Source organism: Cyanistes caeruleus, chromosome 19 (genome assembly GCF_971803275.1).
Source record: "Cyanistes caeruleus chromosome 19, bCyaCae1.hap1.1, whole genome shotgun sequence".
NCBI lineage: Eukaryota > Metazoa > Chordata > Aves > Passeriformes > Paridae > Cyanistes > Cyanistes caeruleus.
Genome location: NC_141719.1, coordinates 7,810,593 through 7,829,296, shown reverse-complemented (window position 1 = coordinate 7,829,296; position 18,704 = coordinate 7,810,593). Strand labels below are relative to the sequence as shown.

The 18,704-nt window shown below is 39.3% G+C and overlaps 1 protein-coding gene across 27 annotated transcripts in view; it reads left to right on the top strand.

Moving 5' to 3' along the window:
- The window catches only part of COPRS (coordinator of PRMT5 and differentiation stimulator), a 147,726-nt gene that overhangs the window by 3,970 nt on the left and 125,052 nt on the right, over positions 1 to 18,704 (top strand). For 7 of the 27 annotated variants that reach the window (XR_015277989.1, XR_015277992.1, XR_015277987.1 and 4 more), the window contains exons 4-6: positions 44 to 1,208; positions 7,599 to 7,827; positions 9,798 to 9,878. Coding sequence is in view for 6 of the 27 variants with exons in the window: in XM_086857202.1 (XP_086713328.1) it covers positions 44 to 213 (170 nt within the window). In the remaining 21 variants the exon portion in view is untranslated. Of the gene's footprint in view, positions 1 to 43; positions 2,354 to 7,598; positions 7,828 to 9,797; positions 11,525 to 12,449; positions 12,559 to 14,258; positions 14,384 to 18,704 lie in introns of those variants that run through there. The other 20 variants (XR_015277990.1, XR_015277985.1, XR_015277981.1 and 17 more) reach the window with 12 other exon arrangements.

Below are 18,704 nucleotides of genomic sequence, written 5' to 3'. Positions count from 1 at the left end.
CACTGCTTTCCTGAGTATTTTATCTTTATTTTATCTTCTTTAGATGCTGACGATCTCTCCTGTGGAAGCTTTGAGGAAAATAATCTTTCCAGCTCGTATGTATGGAAGGAGGATTGGTTTTACAACCCGGGCTGTCATCATGCACCTTGCTTTGTTTTTCCACCACGAGTTAGAACAGTTGAGAAGGGCCAGTTTGATGATGCTGATGAATGAGGTTGAGCCTGGTCAGAAATAAGTTTGGCTTCTGTGTTGGATTATGTTCTTCAGCGACTGTGCTGTGTCAAGTCCCTTGGCTTTTTTTCAGAGTTGGGCCTGAGGCCAGAAATGTGTCACCATCTCAAGGTTTTTGCTTTGATTGTTTCTGAGCTGTTCATAAACTGCCCATCCTTGCCCAGGAGACAAGAGTGCAAATGCTGGGTGTAAGGAGTCAGTGCATTTCTGGAGGATTTGTTTGTATTATATAGAGCTATATTGCTAATTAATTGTTTGAGGAGAAGTATTTAATTTCTAAACTTCAGCTTGTTTGCCAGGCTTCTGTCAGTTTTGACATGCTGATCCTTATGTTTTTGTGTAACTTTTAGTTTTCTTTCCTTTTCATTTGATGTTATCTGATTGGTTTGGATAACTTTAAGAACTGTCCCTCCTTCAAGCTTGTCTGTTATATTTCCATATGGTTCTAATGTTCACTTGTGATTCTTGTACTGGTGTTTAACAAAATCAGCTGTGGTGAGTATAGAAGTTGTTTTGTGTTTATTTTTGTGTATTTCAGCAGCAAGGAATTACAAATACATGATACACATTTTGCAAATACATGTGTTGATATATAAGGGGGCCTTCTCCATCCAGTAGGAATGCTGGGTGCATAAGGCTGCCTCCCAAAAAAGATTTCTCCACATCAGACCTTCTTGTGTATGGGCATATTACCCTAGAATCACACAGTTCTCTTTATTATATTCTCATGCAACTTCAGATGTGTAATGACAAAGAAAATATCTATGCTTATATGTATATTGCAGTATATAATCTGTGTTCTGCAGACAGTAGTGAATTAAGGTTCCTGATGGTGTTCTGCTGTTTGTGTTGTGGCAAATGAGAGGATGGGAACACAAAATTACCTCCACAGAGACCCTAAGAGAAGAGGAGGAGCTAGAACCATATCCTTATCACCTTTGCTCTGGAGATAAAGGAAGTGTTCTCAAATGAAATATGTAAGTGGATTGAGTTGCTGGTCATCTGGGTAACAACAGCCTTCAGTGTGCTCATGTTTCATTAATCACTTTTATCTCAAAAACATTTTCATATTGTGTTTAGAACTGACTGAACTGGAGCACAGTATGATGGTTTTTATTTTGGTTTCTTTTCTTCTTTTTAAATCATCTAGTGTCTGAGACCAAAATAATTAATTCACTAGTTTAGAAGGAAGAAGTGAATGACATAGTGATATTTCCTTAATATTTTCCTAGAGAGAACAGAAAGACAAGAGCTTTTTTTTTTTTTTTTTGGGTACCTTTCAATTCCTGGCTATGTTTTGGTGTTGAGCAGTCAAAGCAGTGTAGAAGCATAGTGTTGCGGTTGCAAAAAAGAGGGCCTGTTCTTTTATTCCCATATAATGGAGGGACCTAGGGATTAATATTTCCATCAAAACTTCCTCAGTTATGCCAATAACTGGCTCATAATCTCAAGTGAAAAGGTTAATTTGCAATTATAAATGCAATATTCATAAAGATAAATTGAGTGCAGATTACTGTTGAAGTAACAATACACCAGTAAATTGTAAAAAATCCTTTGAAAACTTCCCGGTTCTTTTGTGAGCCTGCTTATCCTGTGCAAACCTGGCTGTGCATGGCAAGGCCCAAGGCTTCCCTGCAGAGGGCAGCAGAAAATTGTGTGCCCTGCTCGGTGTGTGCTCAGTAGTGTGAGCTCCCCGGGCTGGATTCCTAACGCTGATAGCAATTTAGATCAGAGTTCTGCATAGCCCTGTTGTTCCCCAGTGAGGCTGATTCATGGCCCTGATTAGTTTCTCTTTTTTTTTTATTTCACTCTGAAGTTATACTTACTGGACTGAAAAATTTCTCCCATGGCTGAGTGAAGAACATCACTTGACTTCAGGCGTAATATAATTTTTTTTTCTTATGCTTGTGGGAGATATCCCACCGTATTCAATAAAGATTAAACTAATAGTGTGGAAGCAAACCCATCTTTTGTAGAATTTTTTTATAAGGATAACCAGAAAGTCTTTATAACACTGATTAGGATGATTTTTCTACCTTTACAGTTCCAAAATTCCATAATTCCTGAATCTTGAAGCTATTTTCCATGCACTTAATAAATCAAGGTGTTTTTTTACCCTCTACCTTTAATAGCAATTAGTCTTGTCTGTCTCAAAGGTCTTATTATATGAGGAGAAATTGTACTGAATGGCTGCCTTGCTAAACTGTTTGTATTTCAGAAGACTGTAAACTTTAAACACTTGTTTTCAGTTTCCATTTAGGGTTAAAACTGACACCACCTTCTCCAGCTTTGGAAAACCAGGGCTTTGCAGCAGAGGTGCGCTGCTCTCTTTGGGGATATGTGGGCAAATGCAACTTTGTTCAACTTGGCCCTGCTTGTTAGGGCAGGGGCTTGATGTAAAGTTTGATCTGAACACTCTCGAACTTCAGGGGGATTAGAAAACCAGATGCAGGCTTCTCAGAAAGCATCTGCCTGGAAGGATTTGAAACCAATCTCACAGATTCCAGTGTTTCTGCACTGCAGAGTGTTTCAAATTCCACTCTGAGTCTTGCACCAAGCCTGTTTTGTGTTGACACAAGCATGTCATTCAAGGCAGGAATACTTGCAATTAAAAACAACATAAGGTAACACATGAGCCAACAGTTCACACCAACAGTCAACCCTTCAGCCTGCTCAAATTATTAGAGGGAACAGAGTGCCTGTCACAGGACCAATATCATAAATCTTGGATGAACACAAAAAACATTGGCAGTACATCAGTTGGAAAACTTAGGGTCGCTCTGTTAAATGCTCATACATCTTTAACAAGATTCCCCCTTTCTATGCCCACAGTGTAAGATACCATTCAAAGAACTGAGTCCCTGCTGCAGGTTAATAGGTTTGCTGGGTTTATGTTGTGGGGGTGGCATAATATGGTGGCTCCTAAGAACAGGGTGCCACTTTGAAGTTGCCCTTGCTTTTCTTCTCATTACTTCACTTTGTAGGTGAAGTTAATGACACCAGCCAGTAAAATACTTCAGATTTGCTGAGGAAGAGGTTTTGTCTAAATACTGAGGTGCTAAGAAATGAAAACAAGAGTTTTACATTTTCTTTGAATAGCCAGCCAATAAATGAAAGCTTGTTTTGGGTGCATCTGTTGTTTCCTTTGAGACCTACAGGGAATGATTTGCAAGAGGAAATAATTGTAGGAAATGTGTTCATATTTCCTGTTGAAAAGGTAGAGCACTTAATTCATACATCAGATTGAGATAGTGTTTCTTGCTTTTATATAACCACAAAATCCAGCCTGTCTCAGTGTCTTTTAGAGACACTGCTGCTTCACTTGTTGTTTTATCCTATCTTTTAACTGGTCTGCTTTCACTTTTAAACTGAGAAAACTCCTTCACTGTTGGGGTGACTATGTGAATAATTTCACAGACTATAGGAAAAATGCTGATGGCAGCAGCTCATCCTGACCATCTGTTGCTTCCAAGGACACCAGTGTAAATCCCTTTGTAACAAAGGTCATTTTGTGAAGCTGGGTAAGCCTCTGTAGGCATGGGGAAGGAACTTGAGATACTTTACCCTCTGTGGTTCTGAGTTGCAAACAGAGACACCGGAAGCTTGGGTATTAGAGGATAAATTAGTGGTGGAGTTGTTAGTCCTGGAGTACCAGCTGCTCATAGGACAGCTTCCTAGCTTGGCAGGAGGAACTGGAATCTACTAAAAAAATAAGCAAAGCACACAATCCCAATAATTTGGTTTACTGATGAAACCACTTTAAAATACTTTGAGTAGATCTTCAGCTGATACAAACTTTGGCAACTCATTACCCTGGCAGAACCTCTGTCCCTGTATGTGCCCCTGTGTAATGCCTGTGTCATTTCTTATTGAAAGCTCATGTTCAGTGAGCTCAGGTTCATTACTGCTGTATTCTTAATATCGTGGGCTTTCTTTATGTTACTTTTCACTCTGTTGACCTTTACAGAGCAAAACCTGTGAATATGGCTCAATGGCTACATTTATTTCTAAGCAGGTTGTATCAGGTAGGGTTATTTTTCCAAGCTGATGATAGCTAGTTTCAGGACATGTAGATGAAATCAGCCTTGGAAAGTTAACTTCTGTGATTCAGCAATTCTTGATTCTTTGGCCTGAATTCTTTTAATCAAATGTTTTCTGATCTTCCTGCAACTTCTGCCTTTATGACCTAGAAACTCTCTTCATTGTATGATGCAGGAATTTGAGTGAGTTGTACACATAAATAATATGTATTTGTGAACCTGAGATCTTACTTTGTTTTATTTTCCTCAAAGGGAAATAGTGCTCAGTCCTCTTTGAGCTGTTAGTCCTTAGTAATATTTACATGGAACAACACATTTTCTGTGACGTCTGGGGTAGCAGAGGATGCCAAGTTCTCATTGTGCTGCTTTGCAATTTTAATCAGTGTACCTACTGTGGACTCCTATTCCAACATTAAACAAGTTGTTTAGTATTTCTACATCTACCCCAGGAACTACTCCAAAACATTCCTGTTCTCACTGAGGAGTTCCTTCCTTTGCTTAACACAGTCTGGAAAATGTAAAAATTATTTTACCTCAGCTAAAGTAATATAATTTCACTTCTAATCTTCATCTAGACACCAGAGTAAACATGCCACACTGTAATATAGTTCTGGTTGGCTACAGTTGGTTGGGAATTGTGTAACTCCCTTGTTACATGCTCAAATATTCCTGGGGAAGTAAATAGATGTGTTGGTGAGATTAAACAGGACCTATACCCCACAGCAGACAGTACAACCTCCTACTATGCAACTGGAGATCCAGATAGCAAGGAAAGTCTTCTAGCTGAGCAGGTCTTCAGTGTTGCTGACAATGATATGGTAGAATTAGAGTAGCAAGGTCAGAGGAGAAACTGATAGTTCCACCAGAAGCATGGGCAACACATCAAAATAATTTGGTACAGGAATCTCAGTTGCTGCATTCTCCATAGAGAACACGTAAGGGAAGTTTGCAAATTCTGTTTCAACTGTAGCTACCTTGTTAAATCAAAAACTGAAGCAGGACAAGTAATCTGACATGAATGCACCAAGGTGGAGTCTGCAAATAGCCACATGCTGAGTCAGCAATCACCATTGTATTGTCTGCTGTCCCTACTGGATTTGCTGGATTACCAGACCTCTCTTTGTTCTCAGCGTTATTTTTATCAGTACTTTCGGTTACATGTTCTTCAAACAGGTCATTATTTTCCAGGTCTGAAACACCTTTTACCTTCTGTTTTGTTTAGTTGCAGCTTATCTGCATCGTTCAGGTTTGATTGGGTCTCCATCTCTGCAGCTTGCCAGATGTCTGGTCTTTTTAGTGGGATTGGTCAGACAATATCAAGACAGATGAATATTTCTCAGGCTGAGACTGCCTGTCTGCTAGATAAGAACTACATTTAGTTCTATTATCTGCACTTGTGTTAGTAAGTGGATTAGGTTTAATTTGGTCCTTTGGAGAGAAGCGGGTGAGCTGTTCTTCAGACAGATCTGGGATTTTGTTTGAGGACAGGCTTTGTGATGTGGTCTGTAAAGTGCCTTGTAGCCCTGTAGGAATACTTTGTGTGGCTGGTTCCTGACAGCAATTTGGAACGCTAACTTTAATGATTGTGCTTCTAATTATGTAGAGAAGTAAATTCTCAGATGAAAGAATGGGGAGTTTCATCATCTGTCCCATTAAGTCCAGCAGGGTTTCTGTTGTGCAGGGGAGTGGCTGCCTAAAACTGGCACTGATAGCTGGAGTAAGGGGAAGGGTTTCTCAAGAAGGGTTTCTTAGGCTACACAAGGAACCTTCCATTCCTCCACAGTGTGCAACTTTGATTAAAAGATGTCTTGACTTCTTAAATGAGCCATATCTTTGTCATGGGTTACATTACTGTCATCTATCTTTTATGTCATTTTTCTCCCCCCAACAAGGGGGTAGATGTGGGCATTTGGCCAGCATGTGGCTGGTGAGATTTAGAGGACTGGGGAAACTGGTAACATTCAGCCTTTGTGATTGCCAAACAAAAGGGCAAAGTTCAGTGTCCTGCTAATGGACTTAACAATCATGTGCATGATTGAGACTCCAGGTATTTGGAAAATGGCCTCTTTTGCTGTATATCCTCTCAACTTTGGGTTAGTTATTCCCATTCAGCTTACCTAGGTATTGGATATTGCTAAGGCTTTAATACCAGCTTCCACCATAATTCAGTCCTCCAGGCTTGGCAATAGGATTTCTCTGGTGTCAGGGCTTATCTCTGTGGGGTTTTTTTCACTTTCTGCTTAAATTTTCCATTTTGGAAGGATTCTTTCAATTTTTTTTACACAATTTTGTATCTTTTGTTTGCTTCTGCCTGGGGTTAAATTTAGTTTTTGCTTCTGCCTGTAGTACAAAGACCCAGCAACTGGTGCCAGGTAGAGGAAAGAAAAGTGTCCTCTGTTACGGCAGCATCCACCTTGTGTAACAACTCAAGGACTGTATCAGCAGCAAGTGTGGGAGGAGGCTGAAATGAGGAAAATATGGGAGGACACAGGGTGCAGTAACTGTGTTCATTTGTACAATGGGAGTGTGCTTCAAGTTTCACTTGATTGCTTCCCCTTTAATTGAAGCCTTGCCTAATTGAGCTGAGAGCTTTCCCTTCTCTAGTTCAGAGTACTGAGTTCCCTTCTCTGTGTTCAGAGTACTTTTAAAAAAGTACACAGTACTTTTTTGAAGAAGAAAATTTTTTCCTCTTTATTTGCTGTTTTACCTTAGACATGACACTGATATGAGAGGAATATTTATTTTTAGTGCTTCTTCCCGTGATTAATCCATGCAGGTTCTGCTTGATGGTTCAGTGCTATTTTAATGATGTAGGCAACAGCTGTTTTCTCCATGTCTTATCAAATATCCTCCATGTTCTAACATAATAACAAAGAAGTTTCTTTATTCTTGGCTAGTCTGAATTTCCACCCAAGGGATCTCTTTGCATCTTTTCAGGGGACTGCAATCTAGGAATAGGTACTTGTGGCTGGATAGGTAGATTCTGCTTTAAACAAATAAGTATTTTTGAGGATTTAATATCCATTTTGTATGGATTCTGTTGTTACACTTAGAATGGCAGGCAGGGCTAATATTTTTAACAGCTCAGTAGTTTTAACTGTTGTCTTGTTGCTTTGGTAAAATAATGAGTATACCAATCTGCTTTGCCATCAGATGCTGTAGGGATGATTTAATTAGACTAATCACTTCCATTAACTGTGTTTTAATGCTTCTGTTTACAGATTCTTATTTTGGGAATTTTTTTTTCCTACATATTTTCTCTCATCCTTTTTTGTTGCCTGTTTGCTATCACAAAATTGATACCATAACAATTGTCTACTTTTACAGGTCTCTCAGTGTTATTATCTGACAAAATGTGGTACCTGCACTACTGGCAATGGTGTCCTCTCATCTCCATGGTCCCTCCCAAAGCAGGATAGCCTGAAGACTAGGACAAAATCCTGTGCATTACAGCGGTGTTGGCATATCTTGAGAGACCAGAACTGTGATGATGCCACATATTCCAAATTTCTTCTGATTTCATGTTTTCTGTGCTGATTTTTAAAATCTGTCAGAGGTACGGTTTTCAGTGGAATCTGTCATGTTTAAGAGTTATCATAATTATCTTGAAAAAGTTCTGGATTTGTGAAATAGTTGCTTGCTTTCAAGCTTTTTACAGTCAGCAGTATACAACAGAGTAATGTAGTTTATTCTTAGGCCTGGAAACTTATTCTACTACCTAAGTGCTTAATCAAATTCACTCGTAGTACATAGCATGTTTTCCTTGCTTAGCAGTGAATTTAAGAAAGCCTTTTACAGGTGTTTCTCATTCTGATATAACATTCTACCATAGCTCAGTACCATGTTTATTCATAAACTTTCTGTCCATAGAATTGCATACTTTTCAAGTAACTTTGATATTGAACAGGATTTGGAAGACAAAGTATTTCAGCTACCCTTAACAACTTAAGAGTTAGACACCACAGAATATTGTCTGCTGTGTCTTGTAAAAAATGGAACATTTGCAAACACTTCACTTGGTTTATAAAAAAATGAAGTTCTCAAGGACAATGACAGCAGAAGTAGAAATCATGTAACTTTTTTTTTTTTGCCAAGGCTGATACAAAAATTATATTTGGAAGAGAACTATGTTGTAAAGCACCTGAGAGGCCACTGCTAGTAAATGTGAATAACTTCATATATTGAAAAGCATGAATCTGCTGAAAAAAAATGGTTTGAATTCCAGTCCCCAATTTGACAAATTAAATATCTATTAAAATGTATATTGAAAATTCCAGTGTTGCTATGGTTACCACAGCTTCCTTGGTTCCAGGGCTGCAGTGCATTTCACTTCAAATAAGAATTCCTTTCCCTCTTCTTCTTGAAGTATAATCAAATAGAACTTTCAGAAGTGCTTTTAATTTGCATGCATTAATTGGTGAAACTTGTTGCCACAAAGAATCAAACCCCCAGAAATATAGCTGTTACCAAAACATATACTTCTATTTCACAGCATCTTTGAATTAAATCTTATAAAATTGTATTCTTTGGTTCTGAACTGTAGAGCAGAAGTGACCATCCTTTAGCTAGGAGGACACTGGGACTCACAGCAACCCACTGAGTGTGGGTAAAACTCTATCAGATACTCTTTTGTTGGGTGTCCTCTGTGTTTATATGAATGGTTGATGCCCAATTGTTCTTCAGATTAGTTTTGTACTTTTGAATACTTCTGCTATATAGTAGTAACTACTCCTTTGAGTAGTAAATGAGAAAGTTTAAGGAGGAATGACTTTTATGGTCAAGCTCTGCTATTATTGTTCCATTAAAGCTCATTTCCTCTGAAGCTGCAGGTGCTGCCACCATGTCATTGTGGCCAACTCATGAGTTTTTGGAAAATACAGCGTGTTACTTGTAATGTGGAGAGATGATCATAAGCCCCATGGTGAGAGCCTATTAGACAATACCTGTGCAGCTTTCCTAGCGGAACTCAGTAAATGATATTATTAAATAATATTAGCAAGGTTGTAAAAAGAATACAGAGTGAAGTAGAGGAAATAAAATCAAGGGATTTTTGCTCTGTTGTCCTGGAATCTGCCCCACACCAACAGCACATCTGCCCAGCAAAGTTCAAAGATCAAGTGCTTCTGACATTGCTTACTTCTGTCAGGGATTGTTCCCTTTTTATGGAGCACAAAGGAGCCTGTGTTGAGGCATTTCCCATCGTGCTCTCTATGCTTATTATGTAAAGTTGACTCACTCCTTGTGGCCGTACATTTTCTGCATATTATCAAACTTTTTTTTTATCCCATGTGGAGCTTCTGCTTATGGTTTTAACATGTACATTTGTGTCTGTAAATAAGTAATGGAGAAGAACTGTGTGCTGCATTAAGTCTGCTTGCTTTAGAGCTGCAAGGCTTTGTCCCTCAGGAAAACAATCATGTCAGGAGATGAAAGCATTCAGTTGTTTGCTGTGAGCGTGCACTTCTGACCAAGCTATGGCATTCCTGGTCACACTATTCCCCATTCTGTTCCTTGCTGTCCTCTCAGGTGTGGCTGATCCAGCTGGAGGAGAGTGCAGTGATGGCCTTTCACCCTGCAGCATCCACAGAAGAGAAGGAGGAGGAGAGTGTGAGTCTCTAATGTGTAGTACTCATGGCCTGATTCATCCTTGACTTGAGCAGGCTCTAGGAGTGCCTAAAGTGAAGGTGAAAACCAGGAGATGAAGTAACACCAAATGGCTGGTGTAACTCTGACATGTACATAAAATCTCCTAGTCCTTACATCAAACTACTTGGTTATTTCAGGGTGGTAACTGTACCATTCTTCCTGAGGTTTATGAGTAAGATACCTGTTTTAGGTCTTTGCTAGCCTTAGGTCCATCTGCTCTGTAAGAGTTGGAGTTGTGTGCTCTTTAGCTGGAGTAAGAAAAATCCCATATAGTTCTGTCCACAGAGAAGAATGGGATTAAATTTTGAATTACCTCAGTAACCATATCCTCTTTTTCATATTAAATGAATAGGGAACTGCTTATTTAAATTCTACAAACAGCTTTGAAAATAGCCAAGTGTCCTCACAGATCTGCAACATGCATTCTAGATAGATTGTTGTTTAAACAAAATGCTTCCCATAATATGCACCCTTACAAGTACATACTTGGGTCCATTCAGGGCATGTTTCTGAAAGAGCTTTTTCACCAAAACCAGTGTGTTTGAAAGTTCAATTTTCTGGCACTTTTGAATCTGCTCCCTGAACGCATTCTGAGGCTTGGAAACATCATGTGGTTTGTATAAATAAAAACACCAAATTGCCTGGGGTGCATCTGTGGCCCTTGCTGTGCAAGCTGGCTGTTTCTCTGCCATCAGCCTGACATTTCCAATCAAGTTTTTAATGGACTCCTGGGGCTCCCCCAGTTTCTGTTCAAGCAGAATCTGGCACCAGTCTCCCCAAGTCCATAGCAATGAAAAGCTTTATTTTAGCTTTTGATTGTACAGAAATTTAGTGACAGTAGGAAAGAAATAAAATGGTTGGATGAGTGCCAGAATAGCAGGAAAGAGCTGTCTTTAGAAAAAATTCATAACCTGCATTTTATTTTGTCAAATTAGGAAGCGCAAAGTATAAGGCAACCATAGATCAGACTTCTCTGTAATCTTTCCCAGATTTTGACAGATTGACAATTTTAATTAAGAGTGCTTTGTTTAATTCATTTTGTCTTTACACCTGAGAGTGTTCACAGGCCTGTGCAGGTTTGGACTGCAATTCTGCTCTTTTTTTTTTTAAATATAATTGTTGGTCATTAAAAGAAATTGAGGTAAATGTTATGAAGGCTTTTAATTTTCATTCCTGTTCAGGAAGTTCCCAGATCCCCTCTTATGCTTACATAAGTTATTTTAAACAGTTTCTTGTATTTCAAAACTTCTTGTTGTAAAGGAAGTGTGAACCATAAAACCGTAACAGTTGCCACTTTGTGGTAATCATGGGCACCTCAGTTCTCAGTAAAAGAAGCCTTTGTGTTTGTTTCTCAGATTTGTAACAGCAACTTTTGTAACTGGTAAAGGCTGAAGTCATGTGATCTGTATGGAACAGATGTTGGGATTTTATATCAGAAGGGTATCAATTAATTTCCTCTCTGTCCTTCTGGGAATTACAATTATTATTCCTCCATACAGTAGGTGGAGACAAAGACCTCATGAATTTTATCGTGTCTCTGCACACTGATTTTATTAGCTATGCATGGGCTCTCCTGATTTCTGGTTTATTAAATCCCTTTATAAAAATAACAACTATCATACAATTTTGTTCTAAAGGTTGTTAATTTATGTTCACATTAATTCTGTAATTATTTTGCTGGCTATTGTTGATATATTGGCTTTCAAATATGAGGGGTGATTTGGAGATTGATCTATGAAACCCTTCTGTTCAAGTTCAGATCTGTCTTAGGCCCAAAAATTCAGAGGTCAAAGCACACCCAGGATAGACTTCAAGTTTGAACGTATCTTAAAATTCCCAGGGGTGTGGGAGTTGGAGTTCTGTGCAGACTGGAAGATTGAGGTGTGGTCTGCCTCTGTTTATACAGTGAATTTATATGTGTGTGTATGTTTATATAAATCCAGTGCCTGTTTGCAGGTGGGTGTTTGTGTTTACAGCATATGTGGTGGCTACACACAGAATATGGTCTTGGCATCCTGCCTCTGCCTCCATTTACCCGAAAATGTACAATGTAATTTGGAGTCATGAGAACAAATGGGGTGTAATACATAAAGTAGGAGAGATGGTTTTATTCACTTTTCAGAGAGAAAATGGAGTTTACCAATTTCTCAGATCCATTGGTTGACTATTTCAAGTCATCTGTAGATACATTTTTATTTTAATCTTCTCCTTAATATAATTTACACAAGGCTGTTGATGGTCTATAACAGAGGAAGTCTCTGCCATATACATCATGCTGTGTGTACTGAAGTTAACTGAAGTGGTCATGCCAGAGAAGAATTTCCAATAGTATGACAGTTCAGGATAGGTTTCCCATTATTTTGGATGTCAAGCAGGTTGCCTGAGGAGAAAAGGTTTTATCAAATCTGTTCCTCATGCTTAGCTAAGACTACAATATGACAAAGCCCTGTGATTGCAGCAGGTCATGGTAGGACTTCCTCTTTCATTCATCTCAGGCTGGTCTGATCAAAGTTTCTGTGGTTCTTAAAACAGAGTTCACCTAGTGAGGTGTTTATGTGACAGCATCAATTCAATAATGAGAAGTGGAGTTTTATCCAGTAAGGAGGAGAGAAGAAGAGTTAAAGAGGAGCCCACATGTTGGGTAAGATCAGATACTTGAGCTCAGAAGACATTTAAGCAAACCTTTAAGGAGGGATTTTTTTGCTGCCTCAAAAAATTTGAGAGTGGTTGTTGTCAAGTACCTCTGTTCCTTGTCCACCTGTGAGGGGAGAAGGTTTGTCTTCTGAAAAGGAGTACCTGGGATTAAGTTTAAACAGGAGAATGAGTTGTTGTCTGTTCACTTCCTCATTATGCCAAGTAGCTTTGTGGGGGGGGGGACAATTAATTTCACTGGAATCCTGACAAAACCTCCCTCATATGGAAGAGTTGTGTACCTTTGATTTTTCACTCGTGGGCAGTATATGCTACAGAAAATCAAAATGGAGGTTATTATTAAATACAGTTCAAATGAAGAGGCAAGGAGCTGAGCAGTTTTCTAAAATTAAGACAACACATGGTTTGGGGGTAACTGATAAAGATGTGCAGAGTCAGTGCCTACCACAGTATCATGTCTGTTCTGGTAAGGTGGTGTTTTGCAGGGCATCTCTTTGAATAAATCAAAATATCCTCCTGTAAACATCAGTGGGAAGCTGAAAATGACATACAGGTGGGTGTGTGGATCTTGCCTCTAGTGATGCACAGAGCCTGTCTTTCCAGTGTCATTCAAGTATAGACAGAGAGTCTAAACATCCTAACATTGCTTTAACTCTCAAGGACATTCAGCTCTTCAAATACAACATGGTATTTTCTGGTTTTGACCTACTGAGCTAATTGCAAGGATTGAACAGAAATCCTAACTTGGACTATAGATGATGGTAGTGAGGGAATGTGCAGTCAGTGTTACTACTTGGTACAAGAGTTACTTTTATTGATCTCAGAGTTATGGTTCATCATAGTTTCTTCTATGCTACTTTATTCTAAGAGTGTAATTTAATTAAAAATGTCTGTCTATATAATAAACTCATTAGATCATTAACAGACATAGCCTATTCTATTTCTGAGATTTGCAGCACTATTCACTGTAAATCCAGTGCAATGCATCTTTAGTTAGGAATGCTGCCAGGCCTGAGAGCTCTGGAGGAACCGTGCTTCTGATGTATCTATCTGAACTTTGCTAAGCTGAGGAAATAAGATTTTGAGGAGCCCAGAGCCAGATGGGGGTGGTCAAACTAAGGGCTCATTCTCTGGCTGTATCTATCTGCATCTTCTCTTTGAGCACCAGATGCTGGTAAAAGATGTGCTCTCGAAGTGAGCTTGTGTAGGAGTGCCTAGGTCTGTGCTCCTCTGGGCTGGGGCAGTGCAGGGGATGGTCCAGGGAGGGGGATGTCTGTAGCTTTTGGACTGACCATGTGAGACCACAGCTTCCTCCCCTCCTCTGAGTACTCCATTGTTTGCTGAGGTTTCCCTTCTGTCTGAACAGAAATCACAATTAAGGAAATAACATTTGTAGAATTTAAAATACATTCTTTTCTATGTGTTGTTAGATATTTCACACAAAAATGTAGAAATGGATCATTATAAATGCCATCCAATTTACTGGTTTTCTGTATATGAATTTCCCTTATTTTCCTCTACAAATGCTTGTACATAACTAATACATGGTATTATTCATATTCTCTATCAATAGCAAGGATATTGATGAGGAAGAAAAAACCCAGCAAGCAAGTCTGTTTGGTTATCTCCACACTTGTTTAAAAATGCCCTTGGAAGTGGAAGGATAATGAATGTTGTGCTGTCTGTTAGTTTGATTTTTAAGGTGATGACATGTGGATAATCTCTGGTGGGCTTGAAAAATGAAGCTGCCATAGCTGCAGACTCTCAGTGCAAATGGTTTGGGCAGAGAGGTATGAAGAGCTCTAAATACAGAGGTAAGACACTGGCATGGACAGAGCTTTTCATTCCAGGGTATAGTTTAATGTTTGTTTTGGCTTTGCTGTTCCTGTTGGCTTACATCTATAGGATGCAGACTGCTCTGTGAAAGGAAGAATGAAGTGTCAAAAGTGGCTGGAGGGAGACTTTGAAAGTTATTGAATTTGTGAGCCAGTAAGTAAGTGGGCAAATGCAGTGTTAACTTGGAAGGAAGTAAATTTCATTTAAGCATGTTATTTTGTTACAGAGGGCCAAATCCTGAGAGATACTAAGGATTAAGTGTTTTTGATAAAATGCTCTTTTGTAGATTCAACTTCAAGTTGGGTTTTCCTCTCCAGATATGCATAAGATTTGGCTCTGTCTGTGATAACTAGTTTTGCTCAAATTATTTATCAAACTGCTTTGTAATGTCTGACTCAAATGCACGTAACATTTGCCTAAAAAAATGTGTTTGGGGAATGAAAGACTTTGCTTGAGGTCTCTGCTATTAAATCTTTGCTGAGGGGCAGGGAGAGGCTGTGAGTTTTTTGGCGAAGTTAATAAAATGTGTGGATTAGTGAAGTGCTGATTAGTGAGGTTCTATTGTCGACAGAAACATTCCTGCCTTAGCTGAAACCCAGATGGAAAGCTGCCCGCCTCAATTGCGGAAAATGGTTTATGTTGCTGCTTTACTGGAGTATGTTGCTGAGGTTGCAGCAGAGTGAATCTTACTGATGTCTTGAAGTGTAATTAACTCTGTTGTTCGATGTAAATATTTGAATACTGCTCATTCGGTCTCTACAGGGTCCTGTTTAAAACTATTTTTGCCAAAGAGCTCAAAGGCCAGTAGGAATGTGTGTGCATTAATAAACTTCTCTTTGTCCTGGACTTGATCCAGAGCTTATAGAGGGCACATAGGATGAGATCTTCCCATCTCATGTATTTACAGTAGAGCTCAGAGTGCTTGATCAAGGCTTCATTGTGCTGTCATTGTGGCCAGGGTTTAGTTTAGATATGAAACTGCGGGACGTGGACACAACAGTCAAAGGGAGTCAGAGTACTGGAAGGGCTGGGGAAGAAAAAAAGAACAGAATTCATATTCTATTCTTAATAGAAGAATAGTGAACTCTATTATCCTTATATGTTACATAAAAATTATGGCTTTTTTAAGGTATAGAGCTTCCATTTTTGGTCCCAAGCATTAGCTTAAATGCTCAGAATGATGCTTAAAAGGTCAAAACAATACTCTCAGGGAAATGAAGTTATATTTCCTTGCAATCATTATATTTTTGGGGAGAAAAAAAATTGCATTCTGCAAAAAGTTTTGTCAGTTTTTAAAAAATAAATTCCTTATTTCTGAAATCTGAAATACTTATTTCAAAAACAGTGTCCTTCCTTAGTGAAATGTCAAATTGCTTCTGAGATATTACATGTTATATTCTCTGTGTCTGGACTCCCCAGAATGCCTGTTTTTGTGCTGTTTCTTACTTCTGAAGACTCTGGTCCTGTAAGCTTAAGCAAGAAAACCTGTGGCAGGGTAAGAATGCAGCCATTTAGCAGCAGATGCTCAGCTTCCATGGGCCTAGTCTACATCTCCCTTTAGATCCACAGTGTTTCCAAATGAAAACATCTCTTTTGCCAAAGGGGATTTTTTTGTTTGTTGGCATTTTGAATTTTCACCAGAAATGCCTTTCTGTTTATCTCTTATGAGCTGTGCTTCTGAGAAGCTCTCCTCAGTTTCTGCAACAGTGAGGATGAGCAGGATTCTGCAGTAATTGCACAGCAGGGGAAGCAGCCTTGCTCAAACAGTGCTGGAAAATGAGGATCAAATTTCATTTTATTCCTGCCTTGCTCTGGTGATGTTCTTGGTAATTCCATTATCCTGTGTTAATTTCCACCCTGCTGTAAAATATGCTATAATAGTGACACTTATCTCCTATGGATGTTATCCATTTTATTATTTTCTGTACTTTGAGATCCTTGAATCTTAAATCACTGATTGTTCCTGTTAATGGGATTGTCCAGCTTGGTCTTCAGATCACTGTCGAAACTGCAGACAAAGATAAGCAGCACTTTGGAGATGTTGCTTTGAAATTGCTTATGAATTAACTTTTTGTTCTCTGAAGATGTAAATAAACACCAGGATCAAAGAGGAGTGTTGGAGAGATGGCAACGCTTTTGCTCTAGCTCCTGGTCCTGAATCCCTGGCTTTTTCTGAAGTGACATCCATAGGAAATTGTTGCCTCAGCCTGGCTCCTGCTGTCTGTGTGGATGATGTTCACCATGAAGATGTGATTTTTTTTTTTTATTGCCCTGCAGAAGTCAAGGGAGCAGAAGAGGCTGGGGAAGCTGGCAGGAGCTGCAGCAGAGCAGCAGTGCAGCTGCACTCCCTCTCCAGGGAATGCACTGTTCAGGTGTTGGTTGGTGCTGCACCTGCCTCGGAGCTTGTGTGGGTAGCTACTGAAGAGTAGCTACATGGAAATGTCCCACTCAAAGCATGTTAAAAAAAAAAAAAAAGGCCAGAAATTGGAAAGATGGCAGAGGGAGTCTTTGTTGATAGAATGGTGGCTATTTGATGCATTAGCAAACATCTCTGCTATCTCATTTTAAAGTGGATCCCATGTATACCACGTGCTCTTGAGTTGCTTAACAATACACCTCAACTCATTAATGATTTGTTTTTTTAAGCTATATTCCTTTCCATATAACACCTCTGTTGTGAGATAACTTTCTGCCAGAACTTTGAGGACAGATTTATTGAGGTCTTGAAGACTGAGGCCTTAAGCACACACCTGGGGTGGTTCCTGTTTTCTTTAATCTTGTTTGTCTGGAGATGATGGGGGTGGGGGGTAGATTTGAGTTTGGATTTTATTTTGTTTGATTTTTTTTTTTTTTTAAAAGTAAGATCTCCAAAATAGCAGTAGATGCATACTCCTAAAACCAAAATAATAAACAGAGGGTACTGTCCAGGATTAGAACTTCAGCTGGCATAAATTAATTATTAATAAATTAATAAAACAAATTAATATGTAATACTTATTAATAAGTATGGGTCTTACTTTTGAATAGAAATGCATCATTGCTTTTAGCATGTGTATCATACCTTGCTGCTTAGGGAATTGTAGGCAGAAAACTGAGGCACAGGGAAACAAGGTAATCTTTGTGAAGTTTATTTTATGTCTCATTTCACAACATTCACAGCAAAGTAGATATCAACCAAAAATATTTTGCATATTAGGGCAGAACAGTCCACCTGCCTTTCTTCCAACACAGCCTTCACTCTACTGCTCTTGGCCTTCTCCTCATCTTGTACATAATTATCTTTCAAAGCCTACAAAATGCAAGAATTTACCTGGTGCTTTCAGTGCTACGTGTTCCTTGTGATATTGGTGTAAATGGGTTAGGTTTTTCATATCATTATTTTCTGTCAGCTTCCTGTGCCTCATGTCTGTTTCCAGCTTTAGAGGAGGGAGCAATCACAGCTGCCTTTAGGTAATCTGGCTGGGAGGTGCTACGTGATTGAGGAAGGCAGCTTCTGGCAAAGCTGGGGCTGTGGCAGCTGGCCAAGGTCATTTCTTAATGCAGTGCTGCTTTTAAATTTAAAATTCCTCCTGCTCTGGTGGCTGTATGAGCACCAGGCTGACCCTGGAGGAAGCAGCCAGAACTCAGCAGTGCTGGGGGAAGGCCTGGAGTGCTGGCATGCACTGGGGACACCTTGAGCTGTTCACTGCACTCTTGACTCTTATTCCAATCTTCTTTTCTTTTCTGTTTTTATCTCTATTATGTGACCTGCAAACATTTGGAATTGATACACTCATATAGTCTTTATAGAGAACCTTTCATGTGACTGAAACTTGGGGACTAATTCATTGCCATGGAAGGAGAAATAATACTCAAGTTGTGTAGGGAGTGGTGCAGTGGGTGAGAGGTGGTGGAACTGTTCAGCTCCAAATATTGCCCCTTTCATCCCTGCCTGATATGGGGTAACACAAAACCCAAAATTGCCTTAATCCGTCAAGAGCTGTACTCTTGAGCACAGTGGTCACTTTTTTGACAGTGGAAATCTGTCCATTTTCTGCCCAGTCTGCGCATTTTCTACTGAAAATGAAATAACACAAAGATGTTGGTGAATGTGTGCAGCTGCAGAGGTGGGATCTGCACATCGCTGTCTGAGGAGCTCAAGGGAAAGCTATTTGGTACTGAGTGTTGCTTTTCTATGGGCTAATAAAATAGGGTATTCAGGACTCTCTGCAACTTGCAGTGTGATTTGATTCTGAATTGCTTGGAAGTCTGTCTGTACCACCCCAGCAATCTGCCAGGATATTAAAGTAAATTTAAATT